The 27,760-nt window shown below is 40.5% G+C and overlaps 1 protein-coding gene across 1 annotated transcript; it reads left to right on the forward strand.

The window, feature by feature from the left end:
* Positions 1-27,760, forward strand: sh3bp4.L (SH3-domain binding protein 4 L homeolog; the record flags this gene model as incomplete). Its single annotated transcript, NM_001091211.1, is given in 6 exon segments — positions 1-53; positions 3,515-3,602; positions 19,465-19,675; positions 21,670-24,014; positions 25,343-25,531; positions 26,945-27,760. Coding segments are annotated over 4 exon segments (2,874 nt in total). The 3' UTR covers positions 27,170-27,760.

The raw sequence follows: 27,760 nt of genomic DNA on the forward strand, positions 1-27,760 counted from the left end.
GTGATGAGCGGAGGTGACCTCGGGAGAGGAGCTGAGCATGATCACGCCAAGGGGTAAGTCAAGTTTTCCCTGGGGGGGAGTCCACAGCACAGAACTGTCCATAGAACTGTACCCCCTGCAGCAGTGACGGGAGCCAGGGAGCGTGTCTTGTAGTACAACTGTCACTTATGCCCGTTTTGTTGTCCGTGTAACGCAGCTCTTGTGACAGCACAGAGCTAAGCACTGTTTGATGGTTATGGCGAGTGTGCGGCACCCCCGGTGGCTGTTTGGTGCAGTCCATTACGTTAGACTGTATCCCTGAGCGCTGTTGATTGTTTTGTACATGTAGGTGATGTTCGGGGTGAGACGTCAGCAGCTCACATCCTTTATTCTGTATCTATACACTGTCGGGCTTCGTGCTCCAAGATCAGATAACTTCCAGCTTATCCCGTGGCCCTCCAAAACTAAAACTCCCAAAATGCCCTTTTTTGTGTGGTTAAGCGCTACTTAGGTGGTCTACGCACCGGTACCTCAGTGTAGCTCAGTTGCCACAGTCCTCCTCTTCTGAATGGCCTTTTTTCCTGCAACGATTAACCCTATAAGCCCATGTTTTCCCGCACCGCTTAGCCTGAGTGATTCAGCCTCCCCCACTTGTGTCCTCTGTGAGGAACCTCCGGAAAGCTCATGTCATCGGAATGTTCCCTCGAATCCTCCCATGTGCAGCCACCTTGGGCCAGTGATACAGCTCCTTCCATTAACTGGAGGGCACCCTGAGACATGCTGCTATTCATATGAATTGCTCTTTAGACATACACAGCAGCTGCCAGAGGATCTTTTCTTATTCATTCTATAGTAACCCCTAGTCATTATTTCTTATTTATATAAGAGTTTGTGTGGACTTGAAATGAAACTTGTTGCTTTAGCTTTGTGCCTAGAGTTTGAATGTAAATCTGCAGAAGTTCATGGCTTCATGTGTCCCATCTTCCTGCCGTCTGAAGCAGAAATCCTTTTGGCCTATGACCGCGGATGTTATCCCAATGGCTCCCAAGCTCTCCCCATTGCCTGTGTTACCAGCCCAAAGGCCGAATGACTGAGCTGGAGTAATTGGCCTTTTATGTTCTTGCAAACTGCTCATGGTTTATTCTTTTGGTACCAGGACTGAACTGTTGCATCACAAGGGAATCTGCCTCGCATGTGTAGCTTTTGGACCTCATCCACATCTGTGAGTTTTAGCAGAGGATATGATTGTATTTCATACCAGATCCTGTCACTCTGCGCCCAGTGGAGGTATTAGCAGTTACTGGGTTTCACGGTTCCCCTAAACTACATCCCTGAATACACTACCTGTAGTGTGTAGCTCATTTAGCAGCAGGTCTGGACTGGGAGGCAAAATAGACGCTGCCATTCAAAGTACAATGAGCCCAAAACAGCCCCCACCAGCCCACTTAATAGTGACTTTCTATGGCATCTTGCAGCAGTCCATCTGGCATATGCCAGAGCCCACAGATTGGCAGCCCTGGCCTGTTTAGCAGTGTTGCAAAATCAGTGGAACTTGGTCCATTGTGGACACCTATGTTTGGGGCCAGATCAGGCAGATCTGTATAGTTTTTCGTCCATTATGTACACTAATGTGGTCATCTCCCAGTGGGATCTTCAACCCTAACAGATGTCAACAGGCAGCCCAAAAAACTGCCAACTTAGTCTGGAAGGGTTGGCAGTCAGTATATGGCTAGTTTACATTTGCTTTTAAAGCTGGCCATACACAAAAAGATCTGTTTGTTGAGGTTACAGTGACTGGGATGCAGGCCGGAATATTTAAACCTGTCTGATCAATAACTGGCCACTTTTCAGTCCGATATCGATCAGATAGGCCATTTGGAGGGCACCATACATGGGTGGGTAAGCTGCCAATTTGGTCCAAAGGGCCAGAATGGCATTTAAATCTGCCTGTGTATGGCCTTTAGTCTGTGAGCAGCTGCTCATTGAAAATGACCCAGTGGCCAAGGCCTTTTTCACCATACTTTAAGTGTGAATTTGGTGTTATGGAGTTCATTAGGCTGTGAAATAATGAGGTCCTGTTTCATTTCTCATGCCCTGAGTAGTTACCCCACTGTAGACAGAGAAATGTTACTGCTTTGTGCTGTAGAGGAAACCACCAGGAGCCACGAGAACTAGAAAAATGTTACTAATCTGAAGAGCTTGTAGTGTATTGTGGTTGTGGGCAGTCCTACTTTGGAATAGATCTAAGGATTATTCTGATTGCCTTTGGCTTCTATGCAAACATGTTTTTTTCCATCCATGTCGGCAGTCATGAACTGGTTGTGTCCGATGTCTGGCCTTCAGGGCACAGCCAAGCTCTCTTGCCCTTGGTTCCCATCCCCCATAGGGACCCTTTCCTTTTAATGTGATCATTCCTGAAAGAGCCTGTGTTTGGATTGTGTTGTGCTCTGTGGCTCCCTTGTTATGAATGGGTTGTACAGTTTGTTATCCAGGGCAATTGCAGCAAAACTGAATTTCTATGGGGCTGCTGGCAGTTACTCTCACTCCCTTTCCAAACCTGCTTCTGGACACGTGTGTCTAAAGTACCTGAACCATAAAGCCCACAGCTTGTGGGCTTTTGAATGTTTTTAAGTTAGTGCTTGAAGATTATGTAAACTTGTCCCTGGTGGAAAGTATGTTTTTGGATAACCTCTAAATGCTCTGTTCACTTTTTGCCTCAACCATCCAGTTCTTGCCGGTTTTATTGGCACTTTGGTGTTCGTGTAAATGAGGCTTTGAGCAGAGACAAGAGCAAAGAAGATGTATGGGCAGTAGGAAAGGTATCCATGGAAATATTTGTAATTGTAAAGCCCAGGCTGTGGGAGTGAAGACGGGGAGCAGGTTCATGAGGGTAAATACACATTTTGCTGCCTGGCAGCATTTGTAGCTGTGAGAATCGGAGGGGCTGCAACATATCACTAGAAAAGATTTACACATAATCAATTAAAACTCCCAACTGCTCCTTATAGCCATTGGCTGTTCACTGATGCTGCAAATTGGCATTCCAAATGGCTGCAGTGCCCAACATTTTAACCACTGAACGGCATGACGTTTTTACAGTGTTCAGTGTTTTACTTCCAACCCAGCAGCTGCCACTATTATGTACTTTCACTACCTGTAGCACAATTACCACAACAAAGGCCCACGTTCTACCTCACAGTAGCTTTTTCTCTCCCATTGCTACAAACCAAAAAAGCACCTCCTCCTCTTCCACTGCCGCTGCATTACCTTTGGTAAATCATTTTTGCCACGTCTCGGAGGGTGACATGTGAGTTAAGCACCTGTGGGAGTGATCTTTCCAAGGCTAGGTGTCTCACTCCCAAATCTGTATTTTGTGTCCAATCCTGTGGTATTGTATTTTTGGTAGAAAGCAGAAGGCCTGATTATTAGGTGGGCATAACTGCTTATCAGGTAGTTCTCTTCATTTCTGGCTCAGGTCAATATCCAACTGTTTTGCTGCTTTTATCTCTCCTTTTGTTTCTCTCCCACTATACAGACTGTGTGTGGCTGTGGTGTCCGTCACAAAGCTGGTCAGGGATTCATTTCCCTTCTTTCCAGGCTGGTAACGTTCCATCACGTCTCTGGTATTTCCTCTCTCACGACTGCCCACATATGGGTGCATTTCTTATTTGTAGAAATTGATGGGTGGCAGTTTAACTTGGAATGGGTCTCTTTGTTAGGCTGCTAATCCAGACCACACAACATGTATATTCTTAGGGATTCTCTGTGTAGTTTCATCTTGTAAAGAGCAGGGTCTGTCATTCTTTCAGGGAGGGACGGTTGTGTTGGGGGGGGGGATAAAATGAATCTCACAGCAATCCTTGACAGAACTATATTTCAGGGCTGTGAAAAGTGGCAGCCATCCAGTCCAGGTTTTTTTTTTCTTTGAAGATGGATTCATTGTAGTCCTACTACCCAACATGCTTGTAGTCCTACTACCCAACATGCAGCCTCAAACTTCTGGGAGTTGTAGTTTGACAAAAGCTGCAGGTTCTATAGAATATGGACATTTGTGAATCCCCTTATTATTTTGACGTGAACCTGTAACTGTGTTTTCAGAGAATATACGGTTTGTTTATTTTTGTTTCATTTAGAAGTAAAATGCCCAGCATGGTACAGTGACAGGGTTAATCTTGCAGCATGTGGACACTGTACACTGGGAGGGAGAGCATGCTTGCTTGTCTTTCTCTCTTGATGAGAAGATTAAGGCCAGACTTCCAGATCTTTTCTGTGCTCTGTACTTCCAAAAAGCATTAACCCTTCCTTCTGCTTCTTGCAACTCATGCTTCAGACCGAGTCTGCTGATTTTTCATTTTTATATCCTTTTGCATCAGCCCTTGCCATTAGACCTGTTTCTACAAAATCATTATGATACCTATATCTGATACCAGCACAGGCTCATGGGGGTATCTGAGCTTTCCCAAGGGGGGCACAGGTCAAGTGCTTGAGGCACAGCTGTTCTTCTAGAAATAGCTGCTGTTGAAACACCCAAAGCATACGCTCCTGACAGTCTGTGTTTAGGTAACCAGAAACAGAAAAAAAGAAAATGTAGCATGTGTAACTGGTGCAGTGTTAACATAGGAATTACCTTCGTTTATAACCTTATGCTATGTCAGTTATGTGGAAATTTTGCATTCTGGTTTTTTGGACTTGATGTTGCTAGTTGTTTGCCCTAGAGCTAGTGCAACTATTTATAGGCGGTAATCCTTTGCAAATGTCAGCATTATGTTGTCTACGCCAAAGTTAGTGTTGAACTTCATGCACTATATGTAAGCTGGGTTTACAAATATTCAGTGAAAATATAGTTCTATAGGCAAGATAATCAGTATGTGTTTTGTTGTTGACACAATAGCTGCTCTGATGAGTGTGTCATAGGAGAAACTTAAGAGGAACAGTAACTGCAAGTGGACACGCAAAGCATGTCATGTTTCTAAATCCATGTTTAATCAATATAATGCCATGAGTCAGAGTAAAGGTGGCCATACACGAGCAGATAAAGCTGCTGATATCGGTCGTTTTGACCAATTTGACCGCTAATCTGTTCGTGTATGGAGGCTTCCGACGGGTCTTTCCTAACAACATCGTTTGATTTTTCTCCTGGCCGACCCGTTGGAGGCCGTTGCACTCGTTGTAATCTGATCGTTCGGCCATAGGGCCGAACGTTCAGATTACCCTCGATATAGCCCTGCCGTTAGTGGCATATCGGGGGAAAAGATCCACTCGTTCGGCGATGTCGCCAAACGAGCAGATCTTATAGTGTATGGCCACCTTAAGGCTAGGGCCACAGAAGTCGGATCTCGGCCTGCAGAAAAATGTAGGATTCTACTCCTCCGCTGCTGCCTTCTGCCTGCACCCGCAAACATAATTTCCACTCAGGATTAAATTGCTGTAAGGCAAGGAGTTAACGTGGTCCTCAAAGGCCTGCGTTTACAGTCAATGTGATCCAATTATTTTGACCTGAGGGCCATATGATCGGATTGGCCCAATTTCATCCACCTCAAGGTGGGCTTTATGAGGGACCTCTCAAAACGAGCAGATCTTAAAGGGCAATGGAACACTGTAACAGACTTGTCTCTGTCATAAAATACGGTACCACGGGCAATGAGTCTCCCGAAAATGCTTTCCCACAAACAATAATATAAATTGCAAATCATAACTGTCTTTTTTTCCGAAGATGTCCGAAATTTTCTTTGCTAGGTATTCCTACTATTGTAGTCAAGGTTCAAGATGAGGTGCTGATTTACATTTGTTTACCGCCTTCCTATAGCTTGATACCAGCCCTAGGGAACCTGAATATTCCTTAGAGGCCTTTTGTTAGTTATGCTTCTATCCTCAAAATCATTCTTTAGGGGAAGTTCCCAGGACTCCCTTATGAAAGCAACGTGACATGAGTTTCGAAGTGACTATTGTGACTCTGGACTAAGGTGCTTCTTTTTCATTATAATGAACAATTCAGAGTTTTGGCTCCTCTTTTAGGCCATGTGTTGGACATACTTTCTTGCTGTTGTTTTAATATCTTAATATCTTTGTGTTTCTGGAACTAGTTATTTGAACATCTCTGGTTAAACAAGGGAGGAGAAGTAGGTAGTAAAAACAAACGTGACATGTTAGTAGGTTGCAGTGAAATTAAAGGATAATGTGGATTTTTTCCCCACAGCAAATACAATACACAATACGGTCCCCACCAGCCCACTGAATAGTGACTGTATATGGCATCTTACAGCAGCCTCCCTGGCATTTGCCAGAACCCACAGATTGCCAGTCCGGGTTTAATCAAGTTTAATCAACATACTTGTTTGGCTGATGGAAAATAGGGCATAGTTTCTGCCTTTGCAGAATATGCCACATGTGCTTTGAGACTTGTATCAGTCTTTTGTCACCTGCCTTTCATTTCTTGTACAGGTATGGGACCTCTCATCCAGAATGCTTGAGACCTGGGATTTTCCGGATATGGGATCTTTTCAAAATTTGGAACTTCATGCCTTAAGTCTACTAGAAAATCATTTAAACATTAAATAAATCCAATAGACTGGTTTAGCTTCCAATAAGGATTACTTATATATTAGTTTGGATCAAGTATAAGGTACTGTTTTATTATTACAGAGAAAAGGGCAAATATTTTTTAAAATTTAGATAAAATGGAGTCTATGGGAGATGGCCTTTCCGTAATTCTAAGCTTTCTGGATAACCGGTTTCCGGAGAACAGATCCCATCCTGTACCTTGCGGTTTCCCATGTTTCTTTGTGGGCTCATATTTGCTCCTGCGTTCGAAGGCCTCTGTCACTCTCTAATCCAGGGGTCCCCAACCTTTTTTACCCGTGAGCCACATTCAAAAATAAAAAGAGTTGGGGAGCAACACAGGCATGCAAAAAGTTCCTTGGGTGCCAAATAAGGGCTGTGATTGGCCATTTGGTAACCCCTATGTGGACTGGCAGCCTACAGGAGACTCTATTTGACAGTACACCTGGTTTTTATACAACCAAAACTTGCCTCCAAGCCTGGAATTCAAAAATAAGCACTTGCTCTGAGGCCACTGAGAGCAACATCCAAGGGGTTGGAGAGCAACATGTTGCTCGCGAGCTACTGGTTGGGGATCACTGCTCTAATCCTTGGCACAAAGCAATCGCATTGCTCCATCCATACACTTGTTTAGTATACTTGCCAGTATTGCCTGCAGCAATGGCACTATTAGCTTGTGCATCATTACTGATATCCTCCTGCTCTTCTGTTGTGCAGGCCTCTTAGGAAATCCATAGGCTTTGATTCTGTTGAAATGTTTGTTTTCGAGTATCCAACTGAGCATGCACACCATTGACAGGAAGCTGGCTAAACATTTAAAGACTACACTCAAACATATAGTGGTAAACCTTGTTCTTTAAGTGTTTTATAGGAGCCAGGAAAAGGGAAACCCTAGAAACCTATGGAGCTCAAAACTTTGTTTATAGACATCTGCTGTTTGCTTTCCTTGTGTATTGCTCTTTTGTATTGTAGTCCCTCTGTTTAGTCGTATGTAAAGTATACCCAGTGTTTCCTGCCATGAAAAATGTGTTTATTCCTCTAAACGGCAAGTACTGTAGCCATGTAAAGTATCTGTAGAAATAGTTAGGTGGGGTTATTATATTTACATACTGTTTCGAACATATTCTTATGTTAGTATATTCCATTTACTCTGTTTAGTCTGCGTTTAATTACTTCTAGTACTTTTCTGCATCTGCAACTTTTGGACACTATAGTGGACTGGGAGGGGGGGGGGACTTGCATGCAATAGGGCAGCCTAGAATTTATTATTATTAATGGTTTATGATCACATTAACAGCAAATTATCTTATTTGCAATGAAAGCGGGAGTTTTCTCCTGTAATTTATAGAAATAATGCAAATTTTCCACCTGTTTACATTACACCCCAAGACTGAGGAGCCATCACAGTTCCAATCAAATGTGCCATTGCCCCCATAAGAGAATAAATCTTAAATAAATAAATAATACCCTCTGTTAGCTCGTGCCTTCTTCATGGAACTCTCTTCAGCTTGCAGTGATGTTAGATATACAGAGAGGATGGTATACTTTTCTCTGTGTTCAACTCTGTGGTTTCAGAAAAATTCTAGGAATGTCTTTTAAGCTAAAGAAGTGGAAGTGAGAGTTGGTATTGCCTAAGGAGGTTAACAGTGAATATGCTCCTTATGTGTTTTGCCAGTGAGAAATCTACATAATGATTCTGTTGTGCTAAAAGTAGGCCCCTTCTCTTGTTATTAACTTTTTTTTTTATTTCTTAAAGGATGAAAATATTTTTGAGATCAGCTGTTTAGGCCAGTGTTCTATATTCTATCTGTGATTATAGGTGCACATGCAATTGACTTAATACTGTAATTCAAAAATTTCTCCACACTGACTTGAACAGCTTATTTGAATCCGGGTGCACCGGCTTGTCAGTTGATTGTCACTTGGAAATTTGCCAGTCCATTGCTTTTGTGCAACAATCAACTAACGCATAGGTGCATTCACCTGACATATCTGCCCTGTGTGATCGATATTGCAGGTGAAATGCTGCTGATCCCTCCAAGCCTGGACATGATGGGTCCTGTGAAAGTGTTTCATTTGCCTACTTACTAAAGTAATTGCCTCTGGGAAGGGACTGTGGGATAGCAGGTATAGTAGGGAGAGATGATACCTATAGTAGTGGTGGGGATAGTAGACCCTGGGAAGGGAGTGTGGGACAGCAGGTATAATAGGGCGAGATGGTGGCTATAGTAGCAGTGGGGATAATAGCCTCTGGGAAGGGACTGTGGAATAGCAGGTATAGTAGGGAGAGATGTGCCTATAGAAGCAGTGGGGATAATATTCTCTGGGAAGGGACTGTAGCTGTGGGATAGCAGGTATAGTAGGGAGAGATGGTGCCTATAGTAACAGTGGGATAATAGACTCTGGGAAGGGAGTGTGGCTGTGGGATAGCAGGTATAGTAGGGAGAGATAGTGCCTATAGTAGCAATGGGGATAATAGTCTCTGGAAAACAGCTGTGGGATATTAGGGAGAGATGGTACCTGGTACCTATAGTAGCAGTGGGATAATAGCCTCTGGGAAGGGAGTGTGACTGGGATAATAGGTATGTAACGTGATATGGTGCCTATAGTAGCAGTGACAATAATAGCCTCTGGGAAGGGACTGTAGGTGTGGGATAGAAGGTAAGTAAGGTGATATGGTGCCTAAAGTATTTGCAAGGATAATAACTTCTGAGAAGGAAATGTGGCTGTGGCCAGATGGTGACAGAAATACTAACACTTTGTATCCATAGCACTCTCTCAAACTGTTGAATCTGGAACCCCTAAACCTTTTTCAAAAGTTTCACAGTCAGCACCCTTGCCTCCGAATTGCTTTTAATCCGATGCACGTCCAACGGTTTCCAACTTCAATCCGTTCAATCAGGCCACATATAGTAATTGACGGCACCAGTCAGCGATTTATTATCTTAAAATGCCTTTATTGGGACATAGGCTCTGACCCCAAACACCCGGAAACGTTTCAAACCACTCTCGGTCTTTTCTCAAGCCCCAATAAAGGCATTTTAAGATAATAAATCGCTGACTGGTGCCGTCAATTACTATATGTGACCCCTAAACCTTTGGCTGATATGGAATACTAAAATCTGAGATTCAGCAACCGCTGAAAGTCAGCACTGCTTCATAAAAAATAGGGAAATGTTTTGCTCCAGGCCCTGTCCATGGCAGAAGTCTCTGTAACTGTCAGGAATGAAATGTACTGAAAGAGAACTAGCGTGCATAAACACAGTCAAATGTTTTGTTCCTAAAACAGTCAATGGGCCAACACACCGATGCCTCTTCCTGCAGATCAGACATATCCCAATGCATGTCCATGACATACATTGTGTAACCCAAGGGATCATTTATAGATGTCCTTGCTTCTATTCTTCCCTATAAACTTTGGAGTAGATACCTGTCCTCAAACACTTTTCTTTCACTTACTTTGTTGCCAAACAGACTTCTACCATAGGTGTAGCCCATCCTCCATTGTTTCTTTCACTCGAGTCAACAGTCTATATGATTCAAAAATCAAGAATTGGTGATAAAATATACGAGTATGGGATCAACCTAATACATTCAGTATATATCATATATGTGACCAACATCAACCGCAGGTTTATACAACTTGTGCTGTGCAAATGGCTGCTAGGCAACCGTACAGATTATATACTTTGACAGTTTTCAGATATTTTCTCTGCTGGTGTCCGTCGGTGGAGAAATGCCTGATGACATCTGCCTGTCACGGATTGGACTGGTGGATTTTGGACCAGACACACTCAAGTGTGCATTTTCCAACCAAAATTCACAAGCCAAAGGCAGGTGGACATGCAATTCCTATGCCATATAGCCTAAGTAAATGTCACGTGGCAGTATCTCTGCAGGTATGAACATAGGGTGGATTTGACCCAAAAATGCACAGTTGCACAGATGACAACGGATTGAAGTTTTTCTCTGCTGGCTTGAAACTCCACGTGTGACATTAGCCAATATCAATAAAACTTTTATTATCATAAGTAGAAGTCGAGATAAGCAACAAAAGCAAACCGGATCACAGTAGTAAAATAAAGATAACAGTTCATATAAAACAAAAGCATACACTACGTGAGGAATCTACAATGGATTGGGTTTTTGTTTTTTTTAGTTGTTGTGTATTTGTTTATCCAGATTTATGCTGCAGTAAAATTTGGATAATCCCTTTGTACACCTCAGAAGAATGTGTCTGCATATTTCAGATAACCCAATATATTTCCTGATGACTTTAAAATCCCTTGTACGCCCAGATGAGCGTGACAAGCAACATACGTGGCCTAGGGGCAGGGTGGCTTTGTCACAGCGAGTGGTGAGAAACCTGCAGTGTCTGCCAGCATTGTGCTGCAGTTTCACTCTATTCATTGTATGTAGATTGTGTTTGTGTGTGTATCTGCTTAGCTTTGTTTGTGTATTGTGCCAATTAGGATTCCACAATTTGATTTCCCCTTTCTATAAGTAACACTAATTCCATATTGTATATAATTAGAATAATTTCCCAGGGCAAATTCTGGGTCTCGGTGGATTTATGTCTTGCAGAGTTGAAAAGATCAGGAATGTCCTTTCTGCCATGAATGCAATTCTTTTTTTTTTTTTTGGTGTGTGTGTGTTCTGTACATTACTGTTTTTCTTGGTGGAATTGCAGATACAAATTCATTATCTGGTCCAGAAAGACCTACATTTTTATTTTTAGTAAAAAGAAAATCACGCTTCCTAAATGTTAATCGTGTAAATGCATTGTAGGATCTACAATTTAGTGACACTTTATTCATTATGACTGGAAATAGGAATGTCAACCCAAAAAATATTTTTGACTAATAAAAGATAACGTAATTCTAAGCAACTTTGCAATATGCACTCATTACAAATGATTGCTTTTTTTAAGTTATTTGGATATGTATTGCTATTGTACACAGTGTCTATTCTCTGCCCTGGTGGCTCAAACTATTGATTTGTAATTTTATTTTACAGTTTAAGACAAGGCAGCTGGTTAACTTTGCATCTTTACTGGGGAACTAAGACTTTTGCAACATTGTCTAAAAAGTAACACCCAGGAGTTAATCAAATGCTACTTTCAGTAGCAATTGTTTTTACAAATAATGTTAAAGAGGAACTCCACACAAACATAACTTAAGCTTTTTGAAAATTAAACATAATTTCAAGCAACTTTGCAATATCCAGTACATCGATTAAAAAATATGCATACTTTTCATGATTTTTAATGGTTTGCTCTCCTGCTAGGGTTGCCACCCGGCCGGTATTTTACCGGCCTAGCCGGTAAAATACCTGCCGGGGCCGGTATTACAAATTTACTGGCAATGTAGCTGCCGGTAAATTTGTAATACCATTAAAAGGAGCCCTCGGCCTGCCCCCAATCCCCTGGAACTTACCTTATCTTTTACTTCTTCTAATGACGGTGGTGCGGCCCCGCCCCTTTTGACATCATGACCCACCCCTTTTGACGTCACGGCTCGCCTCTTTGTGACCCCGCCCCCAGCAGCCAGTAATACATTTTAAAAAAGGTGGCAACCCTATCTCCTGCTGATCTTTCTGACTACTTTGCTGAGCTGGCTGAATACCTTTACTTTGTATCAGCAGCCATCTACAGCCTCCAAACCCCACAATTCCCTGCACATATGATTTCAATAAGGAACAGGCCATCATATTGCAATGCATTGTGGGTTATGTAGTTCCTGCATGCTGTCTGTAAGCTGTGGAGTAGTTGTTACAATTTGTAACATCAGTGTTTAATCCCTCCTTCCCTGCCAGAATTTCAAATGATGCAGAAAGAGAAGAACTGTTAGCCAGCTGGATTTCAGCATAGAAAATAGTATTTATTGATACTTTTTGAACAAACAGGTAATTGAGAATATTACGGGGTTATGTGGGCCTCTTTATCAAATTTTTGTTTGGATGTCTGAGTTCCCCTTTAAAGGCACTGAAAATGTTTAATCAATGTATATTGGAAAGTTGCTTAGAATTATGCTTTATTTTATTAGGCAAATGTTTGTTTTTGGGTTGATTTGCCCTTTAAGAAAGTTATTTTTCATGTTTTTGTTGCCTTGATGTTAGTGGCACAAAGGGCTATTTGTCAGTCTGGGTTTGATCCACAGGCCTCCACTCACTGGTGTGCCTGCACTCAACCATGCGTCTGCATGGGTGGAGAGATGTAGCAAGTATGCATTTCCACACCAAAATCCCCTCCGTGTTTCTGAACCGAGGGCAACACCAAGCATGTGAGTACATACCTGTGAGCAGAGGCCTACGGTTCAGCTGATAGGGAGTGTGACACAGGGAGGATTCTTGCCCAAGGCTGGATGCACCATATTATGAAAATACCCATTATCAAATAGATTCTGTTCCCAAAGCATTCAAGATAATAGATCCATAACTTTTTTCAGGAAATTGGCCATACCATCCATGTTATCTGACCGTGGGACTACTGCCCAAGTATCCATACATGCATATATCCTGCGTGTATGGTCTGTTTTCCCTTTTGATGCTGAGGCACTGTAACACAATATGTTGCTTTCCATGTTGAAGTTGGCAGTTGAAATATCTGAACATTCTGATTCTCTGGCTGCAAGATGGGATTTGCTATTCGCATTTCAAAGCTGGTTACACGTAGACAAAAATTGATTGCATTAGGCTGAAAGGACAAAATTTTAAATATGTTTTATTACAATTTCAAGTCTATAAAAAGGCTGGAGTTTGGGGATTTTGATAATGCTGCAGATTTTTTGCTTGGTACAAGCGCTCGAGTACCTGCCCATGAATATGCACTCTTCAATTGGATCTGCGTTAGCACCTTTGCTTGGTGTCTCTGAATCAGTGTTTCTACACCTGCCTCCTCTCAGGAAGTGGAATCTTCACACATTCACTTGTTGCTGGTTATGAACAACATATAAAATATTCAGTTTCACCTCTCGAATATGTGATATTATAGCTCGGCACAAGAACATCTATATCAGATGTCAGTTCTTAAAGGGGACCCGTCACCCAAAAAAATTATCCATAATCCTATTTTATCACATCAGTCAAGCAAAATGAACTTTAATTACACTATATAAATTATTTGAATCTTGTTTCCTCCAGTCTGGGAATTCATAATTATAGCAAGCAGTCAGGAGCCATTTTGTGGACACTGTTATTAAGACAAACCTTGCATCAGCTCAGAATCTTGTTTGTGCACCAGAATGGGGGACCTGATGTCCATCCCCATGCACTGGCTACACAATTAAACAGTGAAGAGAGTGGGGGAATGTGGGGAGAGCAGCGATTCCTAGGAAGTGCTGAATGGAAAGTGAAAGTAATTGTCTGCCCCACATCTATGCCCAGGGCAGACAATATTTGATTGACAGCTGAGATGTTTAAATGAGCTTACAACAGCTATGAATGCTTAAATACAAAAATAGGAATTGGATTTCATGTTTAATTTGAAAAGAACTTTTATTATTCAGCTTTTTGTGTCTGGGTGACATGTCCACTTTAATGATAGGGCTGTGCAGCTGGATGCCTGCAGGCCAAATGCAGCTCTCTAAGGAATTGTTTGGTTCTCAGTCTGCTCAAAGCTCGATACAAATGCTTGTATGACATCATAGTTTTTTTTAATATATACAATTACCACCCTTGAGCAAATTATATACAGGTATGGGATTCCTTATCCAGAAACTCGTTTTCCAAAAAGTTTAGAATTAAGGGAAGGCTCCATAGAGTCTGTACCTTGTACAAAAAAAAATGTATGTTTAAATGTTTTGGAGTAGAGTAGTGATATATATCTCCAAGGATCGAAGCATTCCATATTAAAGATTATACCTGTATCGTGTAATTGGTCCACTGCAGTGGTGGAAAAAAGCAAAGGAGTACTGAATTAGAGGGACATTGTTAGTTAGATAAGTTCAGTTGAATATAACATTTCTGGTGCTTGGAATGGTTCTGTTCCACATGGATAGTCGGGTGCTTGCTATGTTCTTTCAATACAGTTATATAGGCCAGTCTCCACATGGAGAGACTCCGCTGCTAAAAACCACAAACATGGAGCAAACGTACAGGGCCAAACCTCTAGTGGCTTCTATGACTATTGCCTGAAAGAGCAAGCCCCCGCCATGTCTCTGGTTCTTACCTGACAATATGTTCTGCTGTGACATAATAAAAACTAAGCGAAAAATGTTTTTGAGTACAGAACTAATCTAGAAATAAGGTATTTTTACCTTTAATGATAATGGGAGCAGTCGTTGAAATTCCTTTAATTAAAGAAAGAAGGTTTTGTCTTCGCTCATGACCTGAAAATCTTTGGAGTGTGAATTCATGCAGGTGACTGTGGATTTACTCAGATGGGGCCCACTGATCTTTAAGGGTCAAAGCATGTGATCTTTTGTCAATTAACTCCTCTGTAAGAGCAGGGTTTGCTTGGATATTACCTATATTATAGGGGCTTTTCACCTTCAAATTAACTTTTAGTGTGATGTAGAGATTTATTTTTAGATTTTTTTTAATTATTTAGCTTTCCAATTGGAATTTCAGCAGGTATTTAACCTAGCAACAAGGAAGTGTTATGAATAGGAGTGGGTCGGAATAGAAAGGTAAGTAGTAAAAAGTAACCATAAAATTGTAGCCTTGCAGAGCAATCGTGGGGTCAGGGGTCAGTGACCTCCCGATTGAAAGCTGGAAAGAGTCAGAAGAATGCAAATAATTAAAAAAAAACCCAAAAAACTAAGATCTAAAAAGTGAACAGTAATTGAAAGGTTACTAACAATTGGCCATTCTATAACAAACTAAAAGATAGAGATGGTATGTGTTTCCCAATTCTTAAATGGTAAACACCAGCTGGGTTCCTTATAAATCGTATAGAAATATATCTCCATATAGAGCAAAAGCAAAATTCTTCTCCAATGGAGCTTACAGTCTAATGTTCCTATCACATGAACACACCGCAAACTGTAGGACACAACCGTTCTTGGCATAAGCTTCTCTCCAATGACACCCATTGAGAAGCTGCCAACTTGCTCAGAATTCAACAGGAAATATCATGTCCTGCTTAACCTTCCCTCCTTCCGGTTGCTGACTGAGGATTAAATGCAGAATCCTGGCTCCTTACTACATTTCTTGGCTGCCTTTGTATCTGTAATTTGAAGGGGTTTTAATATAAGTGTAAGAATTGCCATATTGCTTGTAATATGTTAATATATGATAACTAGTGCATCCTATGTAATATTGAATATGAAGGCACTTTAAAAAGCGAGTGCTGTAAAACTAGTATTCTCTCCCTGAAGTTATTTGTACTGGCAGATACGTAAGATAACATCAGTAAGGGTTTGGAAGGCTTTATGGCGGGGAGGGGGGATACAGGGTTACTGAAAATATATTTTATTTAAAAGTTTTAAACAAGAACTTCTTTTAAGTTCAGGATTTTTTTTCCCCCCTCTGTGGAAAATTGGAGGGTTTTTGGATGGGGGTTTTCCCCTTCTCAACTAGCAGATTGGTCATTTTTATATACAAAAAAAGTTTGACTTTTATTTACGTATCTTTTTTTAAACCTAAGTTACTATGTAAGATTTCTGTTGGCTATAGCTTATTATTGTCTTGGCATTAATCAGGAAACAAGTCTAAAGACAAATGCTTCTCCTAAATTAAATCATTTTAAAATATGTATGTGTGTTGCATAGGCGCGTAGGTCTAGCGATATAAAAAAACCAAAAAAAAAACCTTGTTTGGTGGGGATAGCAAATGAAGCAATTATCTTAAATCATGCGGTCTTTCTTTGGCTACTGGGAAAAGTAAATGGCAAGAACAGATTCTGAGACATGTCTGCAGCACAGATCCATCCAAAAATACAGACCTTGACATTTAGGGCCCTTGGGGCTTTCATGTGTTTATCTGCAGAACCGGCTTGTGGGCTGTTAGCGGATAGTTCACCTTTAACTTTAAGTATGATGTAGACCAGGGGTGTCCAAAAGGTATATTGTGCTTTTCCAGTTGATCCTGAGTTGATTACAGTAGCTGTGTATTGTCCACAAACCGTACACATGGATCACTCTTATTGGTACAGCTTATTATTTAGATGTTTTATAATGCCTACCAATTCATTTAAATAACAGGAGCATAAATGTGTTTTTCACCATATGTCATTTGACACTGTAACACGTGATGATGTTAACCCTGATACTGTACTATAACAATTAACTGATGCAAGGTCTACTTTAAGGGGGTTATGTTTTAAAGTTCGAATCCAAAAAAGGTGAAAAATTATAGTTTTTTTTTTTAACTATGAAATCCGAATTTTTAGTGAAAAAATAACAACTAAAGATTTATTATACCCCAAGGATGGAAAAAGTCTGAATCCGAAAATTCTCTATCTCAGACTTGCCGAGGTTGTATATAAATCAACAGGAGAGGTCTCTATCCTATTTGGAAGTTTCTGTGGTCTGTGCTGGAATTAGCCCGAAAATACAAATATTTTGGGCTTTTCAGGCAAAAATCCCAAAAAATTGTACTATTAGGATATGTTTTTACCTGATTCGATTAAATCTTGCTTTTTCAATAATAAACAAGGTCCAGTCGTGTATTCTAGTTTAGTCAGATTTTCTTTTTTTTTAATAAGGCCCTTAGGGGCAAATTCACTAAGATTCGTAGTTGCACCAGGCGTAACTTCGCCACAGTTCGCCAGGCGTAGTTTCGCTAGCGCTCCACAAATTCACTAAAATCCGAAGTTGTGCTCAGGGGTAGCGTAAGGTTGCGAAGTTGCACTAGCGTTGATTCGCTAAGCGAAGCAAAGTTACGCTAGCGATGGTTAATTTGCATACGGCGCCAAATTCAAATTTCAATGGAGGAATATGTAGCAGCACTACAAATGCCTGGGAAACCTTCAAAACATCAAATAATTTTTTTTATTTTGCACTACACATGTGCCCACTGTATAGTTAAGTTGCCATGAGTTAGGAAATGTAGGGGGGAAGGAGGGGAGCTCCAAAAATTTTTTCGATCTTTTTCAGCCTATCACCCATAATATAGAAAAAAACGCCAGCGTTTTTTGGGACTTAGAAAAAATTTGAACTTTTTATGAAGCAATCCCTATCTACTCTATTGCGCTTCGTCTGGTCTGAGGTGGCGAAGGAAGTCTAGCGTAAAAGGTAGCGTTCAGTAAAATGCACGCGTTAGTGAATTTGCGTAGTTACGTCCGTTGCGCAAATTCGCCAGGCGTAAGGGTGCGAAGTAACACTAGCGAATGTACGCCAGCGTTCGTTAGTGAATTTGCGAAGTAACAAAAATGACCAAGTAGAGTGGACAGTATTCTCGTCACTATCGGCGCTGATCCAGGACACGGCACACAGACAACAGCATCAATGAAAAAAGGTTGGCTTTATTTGAACACACACATGCGGTTGTGGATTACAGCGGTGGATACACAAGGCTGTCTGACTTACGCGTTTCTTGCCGGATCCCCCGGCACTTCCTCAGACCAACGCTAGCGAATTGACGCTAGCGTTAGGCGCTTAGTGAATTTGCCCCTTAGTCTTGGAGCCCTTGATGTTGACAATGACAGTACAGGTTTAAGACAAATTGCAATCAGTCTTCATTTTTTTTTTTTTAACTTTTTTTTGTCGTTTTTGAGCTTTTTGTCTCAGCAGCTCAGCTCCAGTTTTGACTTTCAGCAACTATCCATTTGCTAGGATCCAATCTACCATTGCTACCACTGAAAAGAAGACTAGGAAAGGGGCTAAAAAGAAATAAGCATAAATTAACGATAAAACTTTACCCCCACTGAGCAATAGTGTTTTGTTTTTTTCTGTTTTATTTGCTTCCAGTGTTGGTGACGGTTCCCCTTATTATTTATTATTATTTCATCACCAGGTAGCATTTTAAATTGCAAACTGGCACAGATATGGGATATGTTTCCCAGAAACTCATTATCCAGAAAGGACCATTTCCAATAACCTCCATTTCATTCAAATAATTAAAATGATTACCTTTTACGCTGCAAAAATAAAACAAAGCCTTTTACTCGATTAACACAAAAAAAAAAAATATATATATATATATATATATATATATATATATATATATTGATGTGGGGTAGATTGTAACACTCCAATAAAAGCCTTTTTCACAATACCTGTGAGTGCTCTTAACTACATATTCATATGCTATTTTTTGAAGAAGCACCAGGGACGTGATTGATTGATGGTGATATATATATATATATATATATATATATATATATATATATATATATATATATATATATATATATATATATATATATATATATATATATATATATATATATATATATATATAAAATTAATCCTTATTGGAGGCAAACAATCCTATTGGGTTTAATTAATTTTTAAATTATTTTTAAATACTCCTTATCTGGGAAACCCCACGTCCCAAGAATTCTGGATCCCATACCTGTAAGGCAAATAATTTAAAAACTATTAACTAGGGACAGCTAAGGGAAGGTAAACAAGGTGTCGTTTTTTTTTTTCTTTTATACTTATGTTCATATGTATAATTTGTGTGTGTGTGTGACAATGAGTACTGTCCGTATATTCTCACTATGTCTGGACTATGCTCTTTGAATTTCTGCTGGATAGCACTGTCGCGCAGCAGATTTCTGCCCTGCAGCAAGGGGGTTTGATTCACACCAGTGTGTTTCTTTTTCACTCCAGTTTTTTTTTCCATAGTCCAAAATATAGGTACGTTAACTGGATGCTGATTTAATGGCATATAATTGTACATGTAGAGGAGAAACTAGATTGTAACTGCACAGATGTAATGGATTACATTCCATTTTTGTTAGGAGGTTGTATTCTAAGAAAAAAAAATCTGTAATTTTGGTCTTGCTTATTATTTCTAACTCCACATGTCTAATCCCTGCAGGTGCCTGGTTCCTCAAGATTGCTTATCTTTTAACTGACCCTTGGTGACAATTTATTGAGAGAAGGATGTCACTCTGAGTGCTGGTGAGTGTGCAAAATGGCAGCGCAGAAGATTCGATCTGCAAACACCAATGGCCTCCCACGCTGCAAGTCTGAGGGTGCCCTGATTGACTTCAGTGGGGTTCCTGACCCTAGCCTCAGTGAAGTTAAAGGTGAGTGTACAGGACAAGTAGCAATGGACTATTGAGAGCATATTCCCCCATTAGTGGTACACCATTAGTTCAATATGTATTCAGTCCTGGTAGGGGTTAATTGGAAGGTATTTTGTTTGTCTGTGTTGAGATCAATATTCATGTATGTCAGGGCAAATGCCACAGAATGCAACTATTTTTTTTCTGCCTGGAGATCTAAACTCTTTGCCAAGGTCAACTGAAAACAAACACCTCCCACTTAAAATAGCTTAAGTTGCTTTGGCCATAAAAAACTAAACCTTATTTAGAAATGCATACAGGTTATATACCATTGCTCCCAATGGCACACCAAAGGGGAATTAACAAAAGTGAAATAAACTGCAACTGGAGTGAGAAATATTTTTGGAGTGAAACTGTCACTATAAGAACCTCAAATTTTGTGAATTTGGTGATTTTGTACACTTTGCTGTTAAACTGTTTCGAACGCCATCATACATTTGGAGAACAGGCATGGGACCTGTTATCCAAAATGCTCACGTTCTGGTGTTTTCAGGTTAAGAGATCATTCTGGAATTTGGATCTCCATACATTAAGTATGCTAAGAATTTTTTTTTTTAAATAATATAAACCCAATAGGACTGTTTTGCCACTAATATGGATTAATACATCTGAGTTAGGGTCAAGTACAAGGTGCTGTTTTATTATTACAGAGAAAAAGCAAATTTGAATTATCTTCTTAAAATGGAGTCTATGAGAGAAGGCCTTCCCATAATGTGGAGCTTTCTAGATAGGATATTTTTGGATAACGGATCCCATACCTGTACCAAACAAAGGCAAATCTGTCACAACAGCTTCAAATTGGTAGAAGTTGTTCTTAGTTTTTTGGCCTAATTAATTCACATTCAGAACGATGGGGGTGCTTTGCCTGCAGGAAATCATGGCAGTCAAAATTCTCCAATAAAGGGATGTTTTCAGGCACAATCTGTGTACGTTTTCTCACAGGTGAAAAAGCAGCCGGCATGCCCTCAGCCTTAGGGTGCCTGTATGTGTACTGAAGCAGAACAGCAATGTAAAACCTGTGATAAAGTTAACGGGTATTGCAATAAAGTGATTTTGGCTACTTTGCATTCTAGCCACCATTACTTCCATAACATACTTTGCATATTTTTATACACTTCTAATGTACAGTTATACCAGTTTTTCCAGCAACCTGTCCAGATCTGCCTTTTATTTGTATGTACACATGGCTGAAACTAATAACGTGCTTGAATAATTTTTTCTTGTTACTGAGCCACTTTACAGGTCTACCCCAGAGTATTTCATAGACTTGGTCACCTTCTAGAGGATGTTGTGTCTGATGCTAAATTCAAAATACTTTACTCAAATATAGTTTAATGAAATATTTATCAACATAGCCCTTATGTTATAACTAGGCTTTTCTGTCTGTTTTCGTCCACCATTTCTGACTTTTTTTTCAAGAAATATCTGTATAGGAGTAGAGGAGTAAGACCACTCGGGGATTCTTGTTTCTGTAATAGTGTTCACCATACCATGTAACCAGTCACTGTAAACTATGTCTGATTGACCATCTTCTAGGTTAGAGAGCTGTGGGAGGTAAGGAGCGTTTTTTTTTTTATAAAAAAATGGATTCAAATTTAGGAAAAGTAAAATCAGGGAAATTGATTATGCATTACATATTGGTGTGACCACAGATAAACTGTAAAATACAGAAAAACGTAAAATCGAGGTAAGTAAACTTGAGGTTTCACTGTATATGTCTTTTTAAAGGGCAGTCATTTTCAAAATAACTTTACAAAACAGACCAACAAAAAATTGTAATACTGTCTATAATCCGGGACAATAGAATACTGTACTATAAAATTAAAAAGAAGATACTTTGTAAAGCAAAATTATTGATACTTCATGACATCCTTATAACCAAAATATGCAGGTAATAAAGGCATACATCTGGTTGCTCACTGGTTTTCTTTTTTTTTCCATTTTTTTTGTCATAGTGCTGTCTCCTAGTTCTCTGCGCATTGACAATCCTGCATCTCTCGAAAATGTAAAGGAAGTTGTGGCCATTAAGGACTATTGCCCCAACAATTTCACTACTCTGAAATTCTCCAAAGGAGAGCACTTGTACGTACTTGACGCTTCTGGTGGTGACTGGTGGTATGCACACAACACCACAGAAATGGGTTACATTCCCTCTTCTTATGTGCAGCCACTTAACTATCGAGACTCCTGCCTTAGTGACAGTGGAATGATAGATGGACTTCTAGAGAGTGTGGATGAGGGGGTAAAGGAACTGGACCTCCTGGGAGACTGGACCAACTCCTCCAATCAGGACTCTGTTAAAAAATGTCACAATAATCCCTTCCTACGACCCTCTGTTTCTAATCCATTTCTTAACGGCCCTTTAGTACCCCAGACCCATACTGCAGACACTGAAAATTCTGTGGATTTACTTCTTTTTGATCCACTGGCTCCTAGTCATGCTATTGCCTCTGAAACCAGTACAGATGTGCTTCTAGATCTGCTCCCTAACACCAGCCAAAATGAAGTAACCGTGCCAGTTAAGAGAGACAATCCATTTTTCCGGAGCAAGCGTTCCTACAGCCTCTCCGAGCTGTCTGTCCTCCAGGCAAAGTCTGAGAGCCCAACTACAGGCAGCTTCTTTGCTGGCCTTAAGTCCCCAGCACCCGAGCAGTTCCAGAGTAGGGAGGACTTCAGAACTGCTTGGCTTAACCATCGCAAACTAGCCAGGTCCTGCCATGATCTGGACCTGCTTGGCCAAAATCCTGGCTGGGGTCAGACGCAGCCTGTGGAGACAAGCATAGTCTGCAGGCTGGACAGCTCGGGGGGTGCCGTTCAGCTGCCGGACACGAGCATCAGTATTCTTGTCCCAGAGAAACATGTTGCCTCAGGTGAAACTCAACAGATCTCTCTAAAAGCCCTACTTGATCCACCATTGGAACTTAATAATGACAAGTGCACTACTGTCAGCCCTGTGCTGGAGATCAAACTTAGCAACATGGATGTGCAAAGTCCTCTTACCTTGGAAGTGAGAATTTCTGTGGCGCTAGGGGGTAATGCTTCTGCATTGAATATGGTAGGAATAAAATGCCTGCGGAGTGATGCTAAGGAAGGGCCCTACAACTCTGTGACACAGATTTATATGTATGGAGATACAGTTCAGGTAAAACTAGACAACTTAGAGCCAGTCATGTATGTTGTAATGGTAGCTCAAGGACAGGGCATTGTGTCCCCTTCTTCTGTGTGGGAATATATTAATAAGAAGGTCACTGTGGGACTCTATGGGCCCAAACACATACACCCATCGTTTAAGGCTGTTATAGTTATATTTGGTCATGACTGTGCCCCAAAAAGTCTGTTGGTCAATGAGGTAGGGCAGCAAGCTAATAAGTCTGCTCCAGTGACCCTGCAGCTGTGGGGTAAACAGCAGTTTGTCTTACCCAAGCCTCAGGACTTACAACTTTGCCTTTTCTCTAACATGACTAACTATAGAGTGGATGCTGGTGACCAGGGCAAAATGGTGCGTGGCTTCCAGCTAAAACTTGGTAAGGTCAGTAGACTTATCTTTCCAATTACTTGCCAAGATTCTGCCCAGCTCTCTGATTTTACACTACGAGTTCAAGTGAGAGATGAAGCTGGAGGTGTTCTATCCCAGTACTGTGTTCAAACCCCTCAACCACCTCCAAAAACTGGGAGCAAGTCCACTGGACCGAGAAGATTTCTGAAGAAGAAGGAAGTAGGAAAAATAGTTCTGTCTCCCCTTGCTCTTACGTACAAGTACCCAACTTTCCAAGACCGACCAGTGACCAGTCTGAAGTATGGGAAACTTATAAAAACTGTGGTGAGGCAAAGCAAGAATCCCTATCTACTCGAGTACAAAAAAGGCGATGTAATAGGGTTGCTGAGTGAGGAGAAGATCAGACTTAAAGGACAGTTGTGGAACAAGGAATGGTATATTGGATATTACCAGGGTAAATTGGGACTGGTTCATGCTAAGAATGTACTTGTTGTGGGTAAAGTAAAGCCAAGCTTTTTCTCTGGCCCAGAACTGACTACAGGGCTTCTACTGGAGCAAATCTTGCGTCCTTGCAAGTTCCTGACCTACATCTATGCTTCTGTGCGAACCTTGCTAATGGAAAACATTGGGAGCTGGAGATGTTTTGCAGATGCCCTGGGTTATGGAAATTTACCGCTTTCGTACTTCTGTCGTGTAGAATTGGAGAGTGAGACAGAAAGAGTGGCCTCTGTCCTAGAGAAACTTAAAGAAGAGTGTAACAGTGAAGGCAAAGAGAAGAAATCCTTCCAAAAAGAGTTGATCATGGTAAAGTGAATCCTGGTGCAATGTTCATTTTCTGATGGATGTGTTTTTGTTTGCTCTGTGTGTGTTAAAGGAGAACTAAAGCTTAACTAAAGAAGCAGGCTACAAATGTTGTGCATTATGTTTTAGGCTTCTGTACCAGCCCAAGGCAACTGCAGTCCTTTAGCAGGGAAAATATGTGCCTCTGAAGATGCCCCAGTAGCTCTGCCTTCTTTTCTGCTGATTCACTGCACATGCTCTGTGGTGCTGTCAGATACTGAGCTTATGGTCCGACTCAAATTAATGAAGCTGATTAGTAATTAATAGAGATAATTACTACATGGCAGCACAGAAACCAGTGCAACTAACTTCAGAATTTAATAATCCACCCCATAGCATCCACTTATATTACAGGACATCCTAATTTTTTGCTTGATAATTTGTGACAATCTTGTCTTAGCTTCTCAACAGCAGCTCAGATCCCACCCTTGCAGACACTTTCCAAGATGGTGACCCCCTGTGAGAAGTTTGAAGTCCTGGATCATTGCTACTATTGAGAAGCTGAAACTTTAGGCTGATGCAATAAGTTTAGTACATAAAATATGACATTTTTAGCCATATTCATCTTTAGGGTTTAGTTCTCCGTTAAACACACATTTATGGGATTCTATGTATTTCTATATTCTTAAAGGAAAAAATGCTACTCTTTTTGATATGAGCTCATTAACTTGGGCTTATGTAGGAAAGTTTCATAAACATCATCTGAGCTTAATAAAAAATGTTTTGATGCCATAGTTTGAAAGGAGACCTGAAACGTTACCCCCCCCCTTTTTTTGGAAGTTTAAATATTAGAAGTCTTTAAAAGTTATAATGCACAAATGTGGCCTCATTATAGTTTTTCACAGCTGCCATCTGTCCCTCATTTCTGTTTTAAAATTATGGGAGCCTCCACCATACAGTTGATTAAAACATTTTATTGAGGAGTTGTACTTTACTCCTGACATTTGACTGACCCCTTTGCCTTTTTGGTGTCCTTGTAACTTTTACATTTTGCTTTTTGCCTTCGCTGGTATTACAACACTGTTAGGTTTTGTCTAGAAACTATGACAAAAACTGACTAAAGCTGTCCATACATGGCTAGATCAATTTGTTCATTTAAGCTGATTTTAGCCCTGCTTTCTAAATAATTACCACCTCTTCTTTGTATATGGCCTAATAAAGTTAGCCAAATTAAGGTATATTAACATTAATGGCATTTACTTATTTTTTTGAAAGGTAATAATTGTACTTGTGCATTTTAATTGTCTTTGGAACAAAACACGTCTTTACTTCACTTAATTTTCTGCTCATAGGCCTTGCTGAAAATTGACTGCCAAGGTTTGGTCGTGAGGCTCATTCAGGACTTTGTTCTGCTTACAACAGCGGTGGAGGTTGCCTCACGTTGGAGAGAGCTAGCAGAGAAATTAGCAAGGGTGTCCAAGCAGCAAATGGAAGGCTATGAAGCACCACATCGTGACAGGAATGGAATGTTAGATAGTGAGGTACGGGTAACTAACCAATGTGTAAGAGACAAACTAAAGTTATAAGAAAAGTAGAATTCAATTTCAATGGCAGACTGTTACATAACTCATGTGCCATGTCTGGAGCATTTAACAGGAGCATACAAACCTACTTAAGAAGGATCACAATCTTTCTTCTGAAAACCATATAGCATATAGAATTTCTTATGTTGCTATAGTATTTTAGTATCACTGTGTTCAGTTTATGAGCTAACTTCAAGGGGGTTATTTATCAAAGGCCTAATGTTAGTTTTTTTTTATACCTCAAATTAAGTCTTTCTTAATTAAAGGAGAAGGAAAGGCTTTGCAGCACTTGAGGGTGCCAAATGTTAGGCACCCCCAAGTGATTGTATTGACTTACCTGAAACCCCGGGACGGTGCTCCTATCAGCAGAAAATGCACCGGCCTGGGGTTATACCAGTGAGCACCACGGAGCAATCTTCTTCTGTCTTCCTCCTTTTTGGCGCAGCTGCACATGCGCAGTAGAACGAAGAGCCGAACTTTAACTAAAAAGTCGGCCATTTCGTTCAACTGCGCATGCATTTCCCCCTGGAAATTTGAAGAAAGAAGAAGACGGAAGTGGATCGATCTGTGGTGGTCACTGCTATAACCCCGGGCCAGTGCAGTTTTCAGCTGATAGGAGCACCGGCCCGGGGTTTCAGGTAAGTAAATACAATCACTTGGGGGTGCCTAACATTTGGCACCCCACGTGCTGCAAGCCTTTCCTTCTCCTTTTAAGTAAAAACTCTAATGGAAAAAACTAAATTCAGTTCGAGTTGTGAAACCCGAAAACTCACATTTTTTGGTGAAAAAAACCTTGCATCGCTGGAAAAAAACGAGAACATTATGAAGGCTATTAACATCTTCAAATTGTTCAATACAATGCTTCAGATACTCAAATTCTCGTGGAAAACACAACTCAATCCTTCATAAATCTGACCCTAAGAGTGTTGTGTATAGGATGCTTTTGTGTGGGTATGATCCAGTGGAGCCAGGCCATGCCTGCTGCTATCTTGTATTAACAAGTTTATTATACTAGAGGAGGAGGGCTGTCCAGAACATCTTTAGGCTGATACGTGTGAGAATCGAGTATGTTCTATGACGTAACCCATGGGCTGAACATATGCATTGTGTATGAGGGGCCATACACTGTATGGTGGCTTTTCTGTTGTTCCAATAGTTTGACACAGCAGGAAGTATATATCAGATATATAAAAACAAAGCAAAAATCAAATTGTGGTGGTCCCATTGATTTTGAGTTAATACTCAGTTTCCTTGCATGTTGTAATCTCTGGCTTAAATTTAATTTTCTTCCTTTTGTATATTCAGCTTGTGCATTGTGACTTGAAATGTTAAATCTTCTGACTTCTGGCTTGTGTTATTTCTTTTCCCAAGGCCATGTGGAAACCAGCTTACGACTTTCTCTTGACATGGAGTGCACAAATAGGAGAAAGCTACCGAGATGTCATCCAAGAGTTACATACAGGTCTAGACAAGATGAGAAGTCCAATCACCAAACGATGGAAACATCTGACTGGAACCCTTATTTTTGTCAATTCTCTGGACATTCTTAGAGCTGCAGCCTTCAGTACTCAGGAACCCGAGGACTGCATAATCTGATTACTACCCACAGAAAAAGAACAGTGGATCTGCCCTGGTGTATTTGCTGCTGCAAGGACAGACATTTCACCAGCTTTTGAATGATTTTGGTTTTGACTAGCTAAAGGAATTCATCCACAAGAATGTGCAAAGGAGTAAGAACATCAAAAGTACTGAGCTTGGAATAGATCTGCACACGTTGATACATTTAGCTGCTGCCCTCTCTGGCAATGCAAAGGGCCTGCACTAAAAAAAATAAAATATTTAGATAAATATTAGTTTTATGTCTGCCATGTATATAGTGTAAAATAATGTGGACATAAGCCAGAGGCACAAGATTGTGGATGACCTGCAGCTTTGTGCTTTCATCTCTGGAACGTTGACAAGCACAGAGGCATTAATTATGGATTCTTTTCTACCTTTGTACCTGAAGCTTTTAAATTAGCTTAGACTTTAAAGAGTTCCCAGAAGGCTAAATACCTAGTGTGCATTGTATTGTGCAATGGTTTCACAGAGACATTACCTGATTATCCATTGGTTTTTAATTTATCTCTTCTGCTGACAATAAAAGAGATGTGCATATTTATATAAATCCAGGAACCCTTCTACTAA

This window comes from Xenopus laevis, chromosome 9_10L, assembly GCF_017654675.1.
Source record: "Xenopus laevis strain J_2021 chromosome 9_10L, Xenopus_laevis_v10.1, whole genome shotgun sequence".
In the NCBI taxonomy this organism is placed as follows: Eukaryota; Metazoa; Chordata; class Amphibia; order Anura; family Pipidae; genus Xenopus; species Xenopus laevis.